Consider the following 18,310-nt stretch of genomic DNA (forward strand, 5'->3'; position numbering starts at 1 on the left):
ATTTTTATAGCACTTGTCCTGATGGAGAAGTATGAAATACAAATAATTTCTTAACAACGTAATGACTCCCTGCTTTTTGCTGTCCTTGGCTAAGGGATCCAAGGAAAAAACCCCCCACTGCTGCAGCCTGTGAAGTCCAGGGACAGGACCTCACCCTAGCAAGTTCAGGCCCTCATTTCCTCACCGATAAATGCTGGGTAAGAATAAACTGTCACCACACGGAAGGTTCATTCTCCAGCAGAGATCACTCCAGTTCCCTGTTCCCACCAGCTCTGGCACTGCGCCTGGAGCAGACAGGGCACGAGCTCCCTCTTCTGTGAGAATGAAGCTGTGGAAAGCAAATAAACCATTTTTAAGAAAAGCTGACAAGCAGGGGGACTTCTGTTCCCAGCAGAGAGGAGTGCTTACAGAGCAAAAAAAAGGGATGTTATAAAACACACTGAAAAACCTCCAACTATTTCTCCAGAATGCTGAAGCCGGGTACAAGTACTGAGACAGTGCCCGAGCCAAGTTCTGTTCCACAGCTGATTAAAGAAAATCTTGTAGCCCCCATGAAATCCATCAAGAGGAGCTGCTCAGGGAACGGGTTATTTAGTTCCAGAAGGAAATACCACTACACAGGACACAGCCCAGCCAGGTAGTTCCTACTGGTTTTTAAAACCAAAGCAGAGAAGGCTCTTACTAAAAGCAGCAGCAGCAGCACATAGTTACCTTTATTGCCTGTGTAACACCCGCGTGGAGTGACAAGCAGAACACAGTATAAACCCATGCACAACAGATACATAAATGACTTCGAAATCTTTCAGAAGAAAAGAAGAACACTCTGTAAGTTAATACCTCTATAACATCATGAGCTGGGTTTCTGATTTACAAACTCACTTTTTTTTTAAAGCTGGTATTTTAAAATGGTATAGAAATGCTTCTTTACTTGAATACTAAGTGAATTAACTTATTTCACAATAAAAATATAGTTTAGTTCTATTAATCTTTCTTCTGAAAATAAATGTTTCTATTTTTCTGCTATGACAATAAATTATAATGTATCACAAATGTAGGCTTTTAGCAGATTTATAAATAAGCAGGAATTAAGTGTTCCGCCTATAGTTTAACTGAATGCAAGGCGTTTAGTAAGAGATAAGCTGAAGGTGCGCTTATAATCCAGACTCAATTTGTGAAGGTAAATACATATAACTGAAGTGCATGTAATGGGATTTAATGCTGCGGTACTTGTATATAGGATAAGTATTCATGAATGATCTGTTCCTCTTCCTCCAGTGTTAAATCCAGATAATCCTCTTCATGTTCAGGAATATCCTCTAGGATTTCGTTGACTGCATCAGTCTCCATGTCTTCATCTGTTGGTGAACTTGAAGAACCTTCCAACAAAGAAAAGCAGCAGTGAATTCATGAATTCAGAGAAGTTGGTACTTTCCCTCTGTCACCAGCATGACCGCTCCGCAAGTCTGTTACTGTAAAACTACCTCAGTTAAGACAGCTCTGCAATTTTTTCCTATTATTTAAAGCTGTAGGAAAACCCTTAGTTGTACAACAGGGATCGTTACAGCTCTGAGAAATACTGGAAGAGAGAGAATATGCAAGTTTCCCCTTTGCTAAACAGCAAGTATTAGTTACAGTTGTACCGCATAGGGGACAAGAGGAAGGAGTATGTGGTCGAATCAGCTGACTGCACAGCACAGATTTGGAAGAGACTTCCTAGCAGTCAGAATCCAGATAGTAGCAAGCCAAAAAAATCATCATCACCAGTGGCAGGTCCAGGGAAGATGCTCCAGCTACTTAGTACTTGCTCTCAGTACAGGCAGGGAGAGGTTGGTTTGTTTTTAAGGAGAACTGGTGTGAGCAAGTACAATTCAGTGGGAGAAGCTGGAATCACTTGTGGGGCAGTGAAGCTATGTGTTCTTTACTAGGGGAGCGAGGACACGGACACCTGTGGCCTCCAGCCTTGGTGCCAGAGCCACAGCCCGCTCGACAGCCGGTTCCCCTAGCCCTGCCCAGGAGGCCTCTGAAGGTTACCCTTTTCCTCCAGGCTGCGTTCGTCTCGCACGCTGCCTGCAGCCCATACGTATCCCTTATGGCTCCTATAATGGCTGGCACTGAGTGCAGGGGCTACAGCTTATCTAGGGTAATGGCTGCCGTGCCTGGAACTATGTTACTCGTAAAAGTAGTCTGGGGCATTACTCAAGGCCCTCTACCAGTATTTAAGGAGAAATCATTTAATGGTTTTATACAAAAGCCAGAACAGCCTTCCCCTTCCCTCTCCTCTGCCTGCTGCACGCAGCACTGCGTACCTGCAGACTCTGTAGGCGAGTCTTTTGATGAAGTTGATTCTTCTGATGGACTGGACCCTTCTGGAGACAGCTGCAGCGACGCAGGAAGAACTCCTCCATAATGAGCAAGGGTTTGGGAAGCTAAGTGGATGTTGCCTTTAAACACCTTTAAGGCTTGCTCTGCTGACTCACGGCTGAAACCCATGTACATCAGCTACAGGAGAAAATGGGGAAAAAAAAGAAGTAAAAAAATCTGGAGAAGTCCAAGCTCATCCAGGACCAGGGTCTGACACGAATCTGACTCTGCAGCTGACAGTCATTCAGAAAGCGCTGCATGCCAGGAATTCCGGGACACTGACTCTGGTTTACTGGAACAGTTAACAACAGGGCAATGACCTATTAAAGGAATGGGGATGTTGAGCTGAATCAAGAGCCTCTTGTTTAATATCAGACCAATTCTTCTTCTGTTTTTCAAAAGGAAACTTCAAAGCACTCCAGCGTATCGGGAGGGTGCATATGCTATTTACTTTTTTTTTAGGCAATACAGTTTTCTGGCCTATCTGACATAGATTACATAGCCACACTAACTACTGAAGAGCTTTTCAGATGGCCTATGATGAGAAAGACACATTCCAACTCTTTCCTTGGGCACCGTGATGTTTAGAGACTTGGATGAATTTCTCGTTTGCTGTCCTTTTTGGGATGGAGCAGCAGAGTGCACAGACTTTGCTCCGCATCCGTGTGTGACAGGTTGGTGTAACGGGCAGGAAGTACACGTAGATTACAGTTTAGCCTGAGCATGACTTCACCTTGAGGAATGGATGCCAGGCAGTGGAAGTGTGACAGCTGGAGTGACATGGGTCAAAGAAACTTTGTATAGCTTTGTTTAAGGAAGATCTGGTGTGTTTCAAGGCATAGTTAGAAACAAGACAACCAACTCCTAGGAAAGCAAAAGGTCTAACTTACTTGATCAATACTTTCCTGGGAAACTTGAAACTGGTCCACGGCCACTTCATCATCATCTTCCAACAATAACTCTGGATTGTCAAGAATAAACTACAATAAACCAGAGAGGGATCAGAATACAGCAATAGAAATATAATAGTCCTTGGTATGGACATGTGTGTAGCCCAACAGTTGATATAAGCAAACCTCAGCCAACTGAAATGCTATCTGATGCATTGGGTCAGGAAGTGGAAGTTCAGCCATTATCATCCAGAAAAGGTAGCTATGAACTAATGAATACAGACTACAGAAAATAAGAATTTGCTACACAATAAAAAAAAAAAAGCAAACACGTTTTTTCTACAAAAGAACTACTTCTGAAAGTCACTTACCTTAAAGGCTTGGTCCAGGTTTCCTTGTGTATTATGAAGAGCCACTTGAGCAGCTCTCTGAGAATAGCCCATACTTTTCAAGGTGTTTATGGCTTCCAGTCGCTGCCTTCTTTTAGCTCTCTCCTCCCTCCTTATCTGTGCCTTTTCCTGCAAGAACACGGCCGTTACAAAGCTCACTGTGCATGGGAATGCTTCAACCTTCCCCTGTCCATATAGGGTTTCTTGGATTTAATTCTTCAAGTTTGAATCTCTGGAGGAAAAGGGATTTTTTATTTTTATGTTTTTAAATACAGACTGTGCTGCCAGACACTCGTTACTAAATAAAGTTGCATTTCCAGGAGCTAGGGCTGTTGCCATACTTCCGCTCTGCAGATCGGATCTTACGCCGTCGCAGCTATTATAGGCCCTGTGTGGTACATGATAAACCCGTTTGGCAGATGGGGCTGTAGACAAGACTTGCCAAGGACAGTCAGAACTGGGCACGTAGCCAAGGAGTTCTGGTCAGCCCTTCTCTCAGCCGTTTGACTTTTCCATCCACACTTCACTGCCTGAAGTCTAGAAATGCCACCTCACCTTACCAAGTGTAACTTCAGGCACTTCAGATCTGGACAACACTGTCTTCGCTTTAGCTTCTTTCACTTCAGCACACACACACACAAAAAAAAAAAAAAAAAGGTCTTTCTCCCCTCCTGGATCTTCCAAGTCCAAAGCCATAATAGGGCATAGCTTTGTTACCCTCATAGCACTTTATTGCGCAGCCTCTTGTCTTTCAGACCAGCCAAGCCCAGGAGCGACAGCCTGGTGATGGTGGTTTTGTTCCCGTACGGAGCACTGCTGAGCAGCAAACACTGCTGCAAAGTCCTCCTGTGCGCCTCTGTGGTACAACCACTGGTCTTTGGTGCTCTCATCCCATCTGTTGTGGGACAGAGCTTCCCTTGTTGCAGTAAGTTTTGGTTTCAGATTTGTGGCAACAGATGTCAAACTGTCAGTTACACTAACAGTGCCAAAGCAGGATAATCAAAGTCCTTCATTTCGCACCATGTTGCTCTAACTCACACAAAATGTGATCTTCTGGACACCCCAACTAACACGACCCTCGATTTAACCATTTTGCTGCACCATACCTCTCTCCTGTTGGTGATAAGATTGGCAGCATGCTCCACATTCCCATGGCATGCTCGCAGGGCGAGGCGAGCTTCCTGTTCGGAGAATCCCAGGAGTGACAGGCGATCGACTTTATCAGGATCTATGGACAGCTCTTCATATAAATTAGATGCCTGTATATAGAAAGAACAAAGTGATACTACTTACACTGCTGCTAACGTACAAACAAACAAAACATCTCCCCATTTTTCTGAGTCAGGAGAGAACAGGTGCAAGGCAGAGCCTAAACACAGGAGTGAGCATGAATGATTCAAAAGTTCTACCTAATGATGTCTTACCTTCTGAATATACTCAGCAGCCTCCTTTTCTCTGCCACTGTGATAGTGTCCTATCCCTTGAAGGAGGTAAAGCCGTAGAAATAAAACCTTCTCACGACCATAGCTTCCCTAAAGAATTGGTTAAACAAGGGGAGGGGGGCACATGGGTAGAAGCATATGGTAGAACATCAATTCATTATCTACAGAATACTTTTGAAAGACAATGCAGTCACTAACGTGCAATACCTAGTGCGCAGATAAAGTATCACATCTAGAACGCTGATGATGTCTGTGCATATAAATGCGCGTTTTCCATGACCTGTGTGGCAGGTCTGATGCTTTCACTATGCTGACAATTACACAACTAGATTACAGACTAAGGAGACATGAGAAAAAAAACCAAAAAACTTTTAAGAGTCAGTCCTGTAAGACTTGAACAATAACTGAATGCGTGTAGGAAAAATGCCACCCTAATTAAATCAAACCCAGCATACTTTGATATCAATAAGTCTTTCGTGGTTCTCCCCATAGCACCTCTGGAAGCATCTGTGTGCTGTGGACAGCTTTTTCTCTGCATCATCCAGGCAGTCCAGCTGCTCCAGGCGGAAGTAGCACCACACTATATCCAGCTGCAGCACTGCGTAATTATCAACAGTATTCAGCAGTTCTGTACTACACTCGCTGGAAAATAAAACAGTTACTGTGGGTTTTTTGGAAGAGGTTGTTTATTTTTTCCACACTTTTTAACACTAATGAGACAACATGCTGCACGTATGCATACTCACACATTTAAGAAAGCACATGCTTCATATTTGAGGTACCAAACTGAGGTCAGTGGAACTTCTATTAAAACACTGATCTCCCATCGCATTCACCAATACATGGGGCATCAACGATAACACCACATCTCAAAGAATTACAGCAGTCACGACTCCTTTTGTTATCATTTAAGACAGCATCCCTTTAAAAGGGGAATGGAATTGAACCCTGTGTAATCTTTGAGGGGACAGAGAAACTGTCTTCCTTTGCGCACGTGAACGTGCTGAGTGCTGTGCCAGTCTCCTTGCATATGCACAGGGGTGAGAAACAGATGGGCACAGGATTACTTTGGAGGACCTCAAAAAGAGCAATTTAGGGCTCTGACTGCTGACAGGAAACTAGTTTACCTGCAGAAGCCCCAGTATGGTTACTGACCTCAGCTATCTGCCCCACCTTTTACAAGAAATTATTACTTCACAGGAGCAATTGCAAACGAGTATCCCTACTGTCTCTCAAGCTAATGCAATTTATAGCCCAGTACATGACTATTGACAGTTTCTGTTGATATGAAAGATTAAATTGCCCAGTGGCAGTATCTGTTTCAGCTGGTTTACATGAAGCCACCTGTCACCCCAAGTCAGAGCCTTTGTCTGCTGTTTCCCATTTGCAGAGGGGGTGTGAAGTAATCCCCTGGCAAAACTGGTCCTAATTTACACGCACAGGTAATGTTAAGGCTGTTCCTGTATCTGGCTGACAGTAAAGGAAAAAGATACAAGGACTCAGAAAGGTTCTTACCAGAAATGTTTATCAGCATCCAACAAATACGGCAGTGCTATTTCATATTCTTTCTTCTTCATTAGTGCTCTGCCCTTCTCATGATAACCCATTGCCAGCACAAGTGCCTAGAAAAACAGATCGAGACTTTTTTTGCACCTCCCCAACTCACTTTTATAACTAAAAAGAAATATCTAGATAATCCATTGAGAGACCTGTTTTTCCTAGAAAAATATCATTCTATCAGTTCTGTAAGAGCAGCTATTTCACATAGCTTCATATTTTTCCTCTCATTTACTAACATTAAAACACTAATTAAAAGCAATGAACGTTATTGACACAGGAACTGTTGCACCAAGTTTATTTTAAGAATGCCACCCTAGATAGATTTTTCAATGATGAGTGATAAAGAGCTAAGCATTTTTCTGGGTGCTACACTTTCTAAGAGCATCATATTTGTCTTGCTTTGCTATTACAGCTATCTTGTAAAATCTAACGATTTTGATTGCAGCCAGAAAACGCTCTAGTTCCTGCAGTATGACAAATGGAAACGTAAGTAATCTTTCTGGATAGAAACAACGTGAGGTATTTCCTCTCACCCACATCTGATACTGATGAAATCCTGTGCACTTGAACATCTGATGCTTTAACTTTTCAGGTTAGAATTACTACTTTCAGCACTTCATCAGAACAGCATGCACTGTGAGAATGGAGAGCTGGCATTCCAATCATCCAGAAACTCTAGATGATGCAGAAAACACAGTACACCTCAGAAGAGGCTAGGGCAGCAGTTAGCACACGTTGCGGCCTGCTCATTTCTTCCTGAGGTATTTTTTTCTGTTACTGGGTATAATTCCGAGTATTTGTAAAGATTTTTATTTATCTTCAGAAAATCCAGCAATCTTAAAAGATAGCATTTATCACTATTCTGCTTCAGCAGCCAACATCAGGTACATCACTCCTACTAATTCAACCCATGCACCTAACCAAAGATATTTTCAGTTGAGAATGTGGAACTTTCTTAAGTGGCGAACAAATTTAAGTTTGAGAGGGGTCACAGTGCAAAAGATCTCAAAACTATTTTAAAAGAGTCCGATTTTGAGAGACTCATCAAGTTTCCAATTGAAACTGTGGCCTAATGAACAAGTTATTTCCAGGCTGTTCCAGGGCACCCAAAATTTAAGATGGGAGCTAGGATATAACGAAGTTAAAGCTCATCTTAAAACACAAAAAAAATACGGACCACACAAGGGTCAGTGCAAGATTAGACCTGCAATCAGCAGGTCTGTCTCCAGACAACTGAAGTTGTACGCCCAAGCATAGAGTTCTACTTCAATTTTATTTCAAAATTATTTCTAGTAAGCAAACATCTACTGGACCCAGGATTACATCCAAAAAAAGTCTGACTGTCTGACTGTATTTCAATCCCATATTTGAAATGCTTTACGAATCAAGCTTTAAAAAGCCGTCTTAGTAGCTTTGTGAGATACTTTTACCTACTTTTTTAGCTTGAGGAGGAATCTTGATTGACCTTCCAGTCTGGTTAGCTATATCTAGGTATGGAACAGAATCTGTATCGAAGTACTCCTCTGAAAGATAAGGAAAGTAGTTCAAATTTTAAGTACTACCTTCAACAGAGTGACTCTGCTGTTGTAAGACTATGTCAGTAAGCACATGGTTAAACAAAAAACCAACAAAAAAATCAGAATTACATATAAAGGCTGCATCTGTGTTTTAGACAGACCTATGATCAGACAAACGTGAGGAACTTTTAGAAAGGTCACTAAGGAAAAGGCCCTGTTCATTCAGAAAGTTACACAAAACAAAGTTACATGAACTGTAAAGAATTTTTTCATAGAATCACAGACTGGTTTGGAAGGGACCTTAAATACCATCTAGTTCCAATCCCCCTGCCATGGGCAGGGACACCCTCCACTAGATCAGGTAGCTCAAAGCCCCATCCAACCTGGCCTTGAACACTTCCAGGGAGGGGGCAGCCACAGCTTCTCTGGGCAACCTGTGCCAGTGCCTCACCACTCTAACAGTAAAGAATTTCTTCCTAATATCAAACCTAAATCTACCCTTTTTCAGAAGACAAAACACCTACATTTTATATGATGTAACATTTGAAATGCTTTATCGAATAAAGCATAGAATATAAAGAAAACCACAACTGAGCACAGTTGATGAAAGTGAAAAGAAAATACAGCTTAGTATTTTCCTTTCCCCACATCTTTAATGCTTATAACCAAGCTATCAATTTTGTTTTCACTTCCATCTCATTTAAAATGAAAAGATGCTTTTCTTATAAACAAAAGACAGTTAAGCGGGAGTTTGCCGAGACTACAAACTTCCGCCCCGCAATTTTTCTCAGATGAGACAAAAGGGCTGTTAAATCCTTTCTACACTTCGCACAGAACGTTCAGCCTGTGGGCCCATTGTTGACTCCACTCTATACTCTGGCATTGTGCTATAACTGACAGCTAGTGGTAAATACCTTAAAGAGGCCCTATACAGGATTCAAGGGCTGGGGTCGAAATTACCCCTTAAATCCTTAGAAGGAATCACTTCTTTCATTTGTTCAAAATCTGGTATTACAGTAAGAAACAGGCTGTCACTGACCGTTAAAAGCAGCTTTGTTCAGATATTTTTACATTTGGCAAGAATTCATTACATACTCAGTTTGTTTGTGGATTTTTGAAACAATACAATAGAGAAGTGATTTAAACTCACCGTCTAGCAATGCAATTCACAAACACAATCTCATTTTGAAAAAATTATTACTGTTAAATTGACTATATCCCTTTAACTTAATCCACAGTTGCCAGCAATCAACATAAAATGCAATGAGAAGAGGACAGCCACGATACAGATGGGAGTGACAAGTGAGCTGTTCTGCACAATGAAACCACAGTTATGCACAGCTGTATCTGAGGTAAACTACAAAGAAAAGTGTTTAATGATTTATAATCCATTATTCCACTGTGCTTATGTCTACAGCAGATTTAAAGAGTCATCAGTCCCTCAACTGTCAAGTGCCAGTTAAATGATAATTGATTCGTATTATATTCTTCTCAAAGTGCCAAATGTTTTCTAGCATTCTAGTTGTGTAAGAAGAGTTGGGAGTAGAAGAGGAAGTTTTAGTCAACTTAAAATCCAATTTTCAAGCAGGCAGAAACCTAGAAAAGTATATACTGAAATGCAGCCATGGTACAGGCACTCTTCTATATTGAAAGTCCACTGAGAAGATAATTTTTGATGCGCAAGAACTAATGAACATCCATCTGCCCCCACCCCACAAAAATCCTCCAACCCTCCCCTTACCTCTCTCTGCTAGAATTTCCAAACCCTTCTTAGTTCTTTGCATCTTGTCATTTATTTCTTTTTCTTTCTTGCACTGAAGCTCTTCTTCCTGAACTTTTCTTTTAGTTTCCTCATCACTCTGTTCCAGTTGAAGTACCATCACTTTTGCATTGTGTGTTACACCCTGGTCTTCAAGGGTTTTGCCTGCGAAATAGAGAACGATGAATACAATCCAAATACTATTTTAGTGAAGGGACACCACTTTATGTTATTCTGACATTGCGGGGGGGAGAGACACGGACACAGGACACCCGACACCCACAAACAAAACAGCCTGAACAGCCCCTTGCCTTACTCATACTGTACTGAAGAACTACAGTAATTGCTACACTCAAGAATTCAATCAAAAGCCCTGCCAATTACTGACATATTCAGCAGAAACTCAGAAATTACAATCAGACTGGCATCTTAAAAGTGCATTTTACACAACTGGTATGTTTCTTTGCTTGCTTTTTTCAAAACATTCAAAAAATAGGAGTTTTGGTTAATTGATCTTCAGGCAGAAACTGGAATAACAACATGTCCAGGATCATACACCACAACAGTAACAGTACAGAGGAACTAGGAATTGAACCCGAGTTCCTATTATCAAGTCCATGGCTCTAATTCTGACATATTCTAAGGGAAATAAGTGTGTCAGATACTTAGGCCATCAATAAAGAGAAAGCTGTTGTCATCACTTCCCACAACATGTCTGACAAGTTGAACATGTCTAAAACATTACAAAAAGTTTTGGAATGTGTTGTTATACAATATGGTTTTTGAGGAAATTTAGGGTTTCTCTTAAACATGCATTTTCAGTGTTTCAACACTTGAAAATGGATTTTCAACATTTATTACAGGAATCCTATAATTGCTCTAATTCTAGCTAAGAATTTTGATCATTATAATTTATTACATTTCCTGTAGAGCAGAACTTGACAAATATAACTGCTATTCCTTGGGAATTTCTGAAGTAAACAGAGTTGCGAGAAATTTTTCTTCTCAGAATCAGTAAACTAGAAAATTATCATAAGAGTATACTCAACTAGAGATACATACCCAGGTCAAGCTGCTTCTTATTTATGATTATTTTGATAGCGTTTTCTTTTAATGCATGTTCCTGTGCTATCCTGTGAAAGAAATAAATTTCATCCATGAATATAAATTTGTAAGGCTCTACAATATTTTTGTTAGAATAGCAATAATACTTAAAAATATGAGTGTGTTCATAACTGGGTTAAAACTTTTGCTATAAAAGGCTGCTAGAAGTAAAACAACATCATCAGAAAGCTTTGTTTACTATATGGGGAAAATCTGGGATACAGAACAGGAAAAAGCAAAATAGGCAGAAAAGAATCTGATTTTATTAGGCTTAAAAACAGAAAAAGAAGGGAAGTTGATGTTCACTGTTCAGAAGACCTGCCTGGTTACAGATTTGAAATACTGATCGCTAGTGCCTTCTCAGGTACTTGCTGGGGATTTAGAGAGATCTATCTTCTTCCACAGTTGCAACTTTCCTGTTTTCTGTCTGTTAAACCACAGCTTCTTACGTGAAGAACTGCCCTACAGGGACACTGGACATCCTATTTGGACATACTGAACAAACATACATGCTAAGAAAAAGCTTAACCAAACAAAATAGCATACTGTCATACAGTACAAAAGAAAACACAAGACAAACAGAGCACTATCTCATTAGATAAGAGCCAAGGGTGATTACACTTACTGTGATCTGAGCTCCTTGCCTGTGATGAACAGGTTAGTTTCCAGTGGGATTTTTCTGCTCTGTAGTAATTATATTGGGTGGGGGGAAAAGGAGAAGGGAAGGAAAAAAGCGTGATAGCAAGATACTTTGGACATTTTCTTAATTAATTGTTTTACAACAACTACAATTTCTTTTTCAAATAATAATCATGTTAACAGGGTTATGGTTGGGCATACATATTAGTAATTTCCAGGCAGGGAGTCTTGTACTTGCTATACAGTGCTAAAAATAAGCATTATAACAGCAGAAGATTCAGAATTAGATAAATCTAAATTCAGAACCAAACTATTTAAACTAATTTAATTATGCACTTCCAATCTTAACTCTGCTTTGTAATTATGCCACTCACCTGTGACTGGCTAAGTTATGATTAATACCTATTAGTGTCTCTGGTCCCAGATTAAACTGGAATTTTTAATTAATTAATTCCCCTATGCTCAGTAGCATTGTAAAGAGGAATTATGAAATTATTTGTTTGTTTTAACTGCATGGCAATCACTTAACACCCTCTATCCTCTAGCCCATCACATTCCCTGGTAATTATTTTTCACTCCAGGAGAGAAAACAACTATGAGTTTGTGTTGTGTTTTAGCAAGTATTCATTAAAAAACCAAAAACAAAACCACAAACCAACCTTCTGAAGCATAGGTTACCATCTAAGATCTTCTTCAGAAAAAAAACCCAAAACATTGCCATTTTCCAGAGTGAACATTCAGTTCTGTTCCTGATAAGATGACTGCAACCTTTAAGTGCACCTCAATAAAGTAGTTCTCTTTCACTGTTATCAGAGTGAAGACATACAGCATTGGGGAAAGTGTTGCTCCTGTACATGATCAAAAACAGGAAGCAACTGGAGATAGCTGTTGTGCTTGAGACTGTTTTTAAGAGGGAAATATTCCCAGTTAAGAGGCTTTGTACTAGTAAGAACCTAACCAAGGTCCTGCCCTGTGCTGTGTAGATTGGTCACAAGCATGCAACAACCCGCACAGCACACTTTACAGCCCCATGATTGTATCCTCTCAGCCTCCAAAGCAGAGCAGCTGTATCCACAGTGCCATCTGAGATTGGTCCCTGGCCCGTGTCAGCCTCACACTGTGCCTGGACATTGCTTGGCCACGTACCAAGTGGCCTGGGCTAAACGGCGTCAGAGCCAACACAAAGAGCTTGACAGTATGGATGTCCACCACACGGCGGCCAACCTGTCCCCTGCCTGTGTTTAACTGACCAGCGTAGATGTAGCTGCAGAATTTGGTAAGGTGACCAACCTGACACTGATTTAATTAGATTCATATCATTATTCTGGCATATTTTATGAGTGAAACTAGAGGCTGAAGCCTGGCTTTAAAATGGCAAGACTTAATTCCGTTCTATCTTTGTGAAGTTTTTAGGAGCCTGACTTAGAAGAGAACAGATGAGTACCATCACAACAGAAAATCCTGCTTCTCATTTCCAAGTTCAAGCACTGGACATACCTATTTTAAAGTAAGTTTAGTTAGCTGCCTGGGCTGGAATAGTCACATGAGGATAATGCCATCACTGTAAGAATATTGCCACGTGCCACGGTTAAAGGCTAAAGGAATTCTTTTCAATGTCATCAGTCATACATGGCCTAAGATGACACCAAGTTCAAGTTGCTTATTGCACTTAAAGAGAATTTTTTTAAAATTAAAGCTGTCATTTAAACAAAAGCTGTGGTAATACAGTGATACTCATATGCTAACTCAACTTTAGGTATTCTACAGCTGAAAAAATACATCTGCTCTTTACTACTAATATGAACAGTTAGAAGGAATCAAACTGAAACGTCAGAAGGAATCAAACTGAAGTAGATGACAGTTAAATCTAATTTACTTTTCTTAATTGAATGAGAATTTCTCATTAAATCCTAAAGAGAAGACAATTACTGTTCTCCCAATATTATATTCCTTTGCCATGATATTTCCACATCCTGGGAAACTGAAATATAGCTACATAACTCCCCCTCCCTCATATTTCATATACCTAACATAGATCTCTCATACAAAACACCTGAAAAAAGTGAAAATATTTGCATCAGATCCATATCTAGAACTCAAAAGGCCATCAAAGTAAAGCTACTTATCCTGACTTTTCTGCAATGTCACTTACTTTTCTACGAGGCAGATATATATCAAGTCTCGCAATCCCAGTCACTTTAAAATTTTCATTTCCTGTTCCACGCTCAATTGCTTTACATCGTATTTCTTCAAGCATATTCTCTGCATCATTCTCATTGATATTCAGCTTGGATGAATATTTTTGTACAAGCTCCTACGAAAACAGCAAGAAAAACTGGGAAAATACACCAGCAGTATGACATGGAAGACACATGACCAACTCAGAGAGAATATTTACCTTCATCTCTTTACCAGCTTCTTTTTTTTCATTTGTATACGGTGGTTTCCATAGCTGAATTTTGTCCTCTCTTAAGCAACTTGTCAGTTTTGCTATTAAATACTTCTTTTGTGCCATTCTTTTAAAACAAAAGCAAAATTGGATGGAAAAATAAAGAAATATAATCAATCTTTTAATATAGCTTTCCTGTACAAAGATAATGTACTTTTTCAAGAAGTCTAAGCAACATTTTGCAAAAAAAGTTGAGTATGAAATGCATTCCATGCATTTTGGAGGGGAGAGGAATCTAAGTCTAAACTATCATAAATAACTGGAAGAAGGGTAAAGGCTGGATTGGACTAGGGATAATTCAGAAGCTCCCTGCATTGGGCCTTGCCAATTCAGACAAATTAAACCTCTTCCTGACCCCTCACGGGAGCTGGAATTGCAGAAGCTGCCAGTTCATCAAAATCCACGATTCAATTATTTTGCCCTGCCCTGGAGAGGGCTGCTCCATACACACACACCCCCCAAAAAAGTCTTCTCACTGTACCTCTGTCTTCCTGCTTCTCCCACTTCCCTTTTCTACACCAGTGGTTGAACGTGAATTATTGCTTCCTTTGGGAGGACAGAAGTGTCAAGAGTGAACATCTCAGAACCACAAGCTCCACCATCAGAAGACTGTAAAGTAAAGCTCCCAGCCCTTCAGCAAAGTGAGATCAGCTAAAGTGCTAAGAGCTAAGAGCAGACAGTGATCTAGGCCTCCCCTCCCCAATCTCAACCATTTGTCAAGCAAACAAGTTTAAGAGTACTATAAAATGGTATTGTAAAATTCTGGTTTCACAAAAATAGAATAGCAGGGTGCCACTTTTCGTAGTCCAAGAGATGCTCTTCCCACTGCAAAGCTAGAACAGGCACACTGGGCACAAGCAACATGAAGTGCAGCAGCTGAGATCAGAGATGGCACGTACTGTAAATCTGCACCAGGCATTACAGTACCCATTGTCGGGGAGATGACAGTGAGCTGAACAGAGCAGCTCCCCAGCTCACAGGTAAGTGTTTAGGCAGAATGCACCATCACAGGTTATTCTCATCCAGCTCAGAGAAAGCAGTAACCTCTGAGTAAATCAGCATGTCCCTGGGAAAAAAAAACCAAACCCACCCAAGAAACAGGGAAGACAGAGAGGGAAAGATGGGTGCAGTGACCTCAACAGAAAAAACCCAAACACCAAAGAAAAAAATCTATGTGCATGTTAAAGCATGGGAGACTTTTGGCTCTTGGACACTAGGAATCATATGGAAGATGTCCTTTAATTTATACAGAAAAGCATTTAAAATGTTGGCATATATGCACCAAGATTGGCATTGAAATTTGATTAATCAGTATCACTTTCTTTCAAAGTGGTTTCCTTTTCTCATTCTTGTTTATTAGCACAGGAGAAACGGGACAGAAAAGAAAAATCAAACATTTATATCCATTTTTCCAGTTTCAAAGACTGTTCCTTGCTGAGAAAAACACTATTTGAGAGCAAAAAAAAATAGGCAAACATCTGATGTGTGGTGAGTTTACTGGTTAACCTCACCTCAACCCCAGCTTTAGGCAGCTACAAAGAATCTTTGAATACTGCAAAGACAGAAGTCTCTTCTAAAGAGGAGTCAGAAGGATTAACTGAGCAAGTGGATGGTTTAACAATCCTTCCTGACTGATTGTTATAATTTGCATAGTCTGTCCAAACCAGGAGAGACAATCATGCCTTTTCTTGCTGGGATGATGTCGTTGGTAATATTATTTTAGGGTCAAGGCAAAACAGGGCATTTACAAAGCAGAAAGCAACAAATATGCCCAGTTTTCAAAAGATTGCATTGAAGTTATTAATGCAGCTTTCGCCCTTTTCCAAAACATGCCAGGCAATTCTGATGAACAGACCGTAACCATCACTTTCTCACTTTTAGGTTATGCTGCAGAACCATTTTATAGCTATAATTCTACTTAACTTAGAAACAAAAAAGGTATCCATGGCTTTGGGGCACCCAGATAAAATTTAAAATTGAAACTTATGCTTTAGGCTATGAATTGTAAATATGAGTAGCATTTATAAACTGGTCATTCATCTTTTTATCAATACTATTTTACAGTTTTATAAGTTTGTGATTTCTTACTAAGCTATTAAAACAGAAAACACCACTAGAGTCTCCAATAAACTTAATTCTTTCCAACCCTCTATTAAAAAAAAGAAATTTTGCTTCCACAAATACAAAAGCTATCATTTTATACAGAACACTTCTAACATTTATCATGAATTCCTGTTTCACTGTTACTAAATTGCCAGAGAGTCCTTTGCAAAAACATTTATGACTTACTTTTCTGTCAGCCAGCACCACAAGTGCTCCTTTCACTTTTGGTAAGATTAAAGGGACTTTCCCAAAACTAATTTTAGTGAGCAATCGGGGTATTTCCCAAGGGCCATTTTGAATGCAAAACTGAGTTTTTGTAACTAAAATGTCATCCTCTAAAGCCAGTTAGTCTTATAAAAGAAAACAATCACAGAAATAAGGTTAAAACGCCAAAGTTTTGAGGGAAGGAACAGAGGATTCTGAGAGTGGTTTACTAATAAAGCAGTACACAGTATTTTTTCCTAAAAACAAGGAAGAAAGCTACCTGGCACAAGTATGAAACATAACGCAAGGATGGGGACCCAAAGACTGCCAGTGCCGGCCCGGGGTCCTGCGGCGTCCTCAGGCCTCCCCACGCACACACCCAGCCTCTCCCCTGCCGTGACAGCACCGAGACCACAAGTTCCCGGGATTTTCAACAGGGCCACGAAATCGCCGCCCTTTCTAGGCGCCTCCAAAACACGGCGGCCGGGGAGCACTCAGGCAACCACACGGGAGCCTCCCATGGCGGCAGCGGAGCTGGTGCAACCAGCCCCCCGCTTCTGAGGCGGCCAGGCCGAGCCGGCACCGCGGGGAGGGCTCGGGCGGAGGGGCGCTCCCCGGTACACCGCCGGGACGGGACTCCCGCCGCCTCGGCCCTCGGACACCCACCTGCGCCCCACGGCGGAGGCCGGGCCTCGGGGCCCAGGCGGTCTCTGAGGGGAGCTCGGGCCCTCACGCAGCTGCTCCACCCCTGCCCCGAGCTCCTTCACGGGCCCGGCGCCGGAGCCGGCGGGGGCTGCCGTCCCTGAGGCGAAGGAGCCGGGAGCTGCCGGGGCGGCACCTCAGCCCCGAGCAACGGCCGGGGGCGGCGGCGGGGGGGCGGGGTGAGGTGCAAGCCCCGCCCCCCCCCCCCGCGGCGCTATCGCGCGCTTACCTGCGCACCCACCGACCGCCGCTCGCCTTCCGGGAGTGGGATGGGCGCGAGGGGCAGGGACTACGTGTACGTCACACCAACCGTTCATTGGCAGGGAGAGACAAGATCCTACGGAAGCTTGGAAGGCCCAGGAAAATGGGAGCGAGGTGGGTGCTCGTCACGTGCTCGTCACGTGGTTGAAGCCACGCTCCGCCCGCCATGTTAACGTCCCGCCCTCACTCGGGGCGGGGTGTTTGTTGGTCTCCTGTCGCTCGGTGGCGGGTGTTGCTGTGCCGGTGCTGGCTTATAGCCCGGCTCGGTCTGTTGTCCCCTGGGAGGTGCTCCTGGTCCCTAGCGCACTTGGCTACCTGAGCAAGTCTCCCTTCTAGGTGGTGTTGGGGCCTGGAGGAGGCTGAGCTGCAGCCTCTCCGTTTGTGAGGCAGAAGGGGCTGAAATTCCTGTCAGTGCTGAGGGGGGGGGGTGTTTCCCAGCAGGCCAAGGTGCTGTGAAAGGTGCTGGGGAGGATCAATGGGGGATTTTTTTTTTTGCTGTACTCTGAGGGCAGTGTTCAGGGTGAACTCTTGTGTGTGGGCGTATGTTTCCCTTCAGGGGTGGCAGGCAGATTCTTGCCTAGTTGTGAGGCTGTTCAAACTTAACCTGGGTTCAGAGACTAGCCTGGGAGAATACATGGGGCCTGTGGGAAGTCTGGTACTAAACACCACCTCAAGTTGCGGTGGTGCTGGAGTGTCACTTCTGGTCCTCATAGTGACCTAGAGTGGGAGTAGGGTACGTGGTGACACAGATGTTTGATGTAGGCTGCTTAGTGTTGTATTTGTATGTGAGGATTGGAGCTTGTTCTTGGAATTTCTTTGGTGCCTGTAAAACATGTAAGTGTTTTTTTAATGGCCTACACTGAAAACAATTAACTCATGTGACTTAATTCTTTCATGTGACTAGCTATCCAGCAGCAAAGGGATTTTATT

At 42.1% G+C, this 18,310-nt stretch overlaps 1 protein-coding gene across 4 annotated transcripts; it reads right to left on the bottom strand.

Moving 5' to 3' along the window:
- Nucleotides 1-676: 676 nt before the first annotated feature.
- NUB1 (negative regulator of ubiquitin like proteins 1) lies at nucleotides 677-17,455 on the bottom strand. 4 transcript variants are annotated; one of them, XM_075746704.1, is made up of 15 exons: nucleotides 17,349-17,455; nucleotides 14,060-14,177; nucleotides 13,814-13,975; nucleotides 11,648-11,706; nucleotides 10,981-11,051; nucleotides 9,901-10,083; nucleotides 8,077-8,165; nucleotides 6,598-6,704; nucleotides 5,538-5,724; nucleotides 5,065-5,172; nucleotides 4,747-4,899; nucleotides 3,623-3,769; nucleotides 3,252-3,341; nucleotides 2,307-2,499; nucleotides 677-1,376 (listed from the first exon to the last, which is right to left on the bottom strand). In XM_075746704.1, the coding sequence occupies exons 2-15, from the start codon at nucleotides 14,174-14,176 to the stop codon at nucleotides 1,213-1,215; spliced, it is 1,830 nt and encodes a 609-aa protein (XP_075602819.1). In that variant the 5' UTR covers nucleotide 14,177; nucleotides 17,349-17,455; the 3' UTR covers nucleotides 677-1,212. The 4 variants fall into 4 exon arrangements, with proteins under 4 accessions (XP_075602819.1, XP_075602818.1, XP_075602820.1 ...); XM_075746703.1 differs by having other exon boundaries at nucleotides 17,084-17,406; XM_075746705.1 differs by lacking the exon at nucleotides 17,349-17,455 and adding an exon at nucleotides 16,400-16,623.
- Nucleotides 17,456-18,310: the final 855 nt, after the last annotated feature.

This window comes from Balearica regulorum, chromosome 2 (assembly GCF_011004875.1).
Source record: "Balearica regulorum gibbericeps isolate bBalReg1 chromosome 2, bBalReg1.pri, whole genome shotgun sequence".
Taxonomy (NCBI): domain Eukaryota; kingdom Metazoa; phylum Chordata; class Aves; order Gruiformes; family Gruidae; genus Balearica; species Balearica regulorum.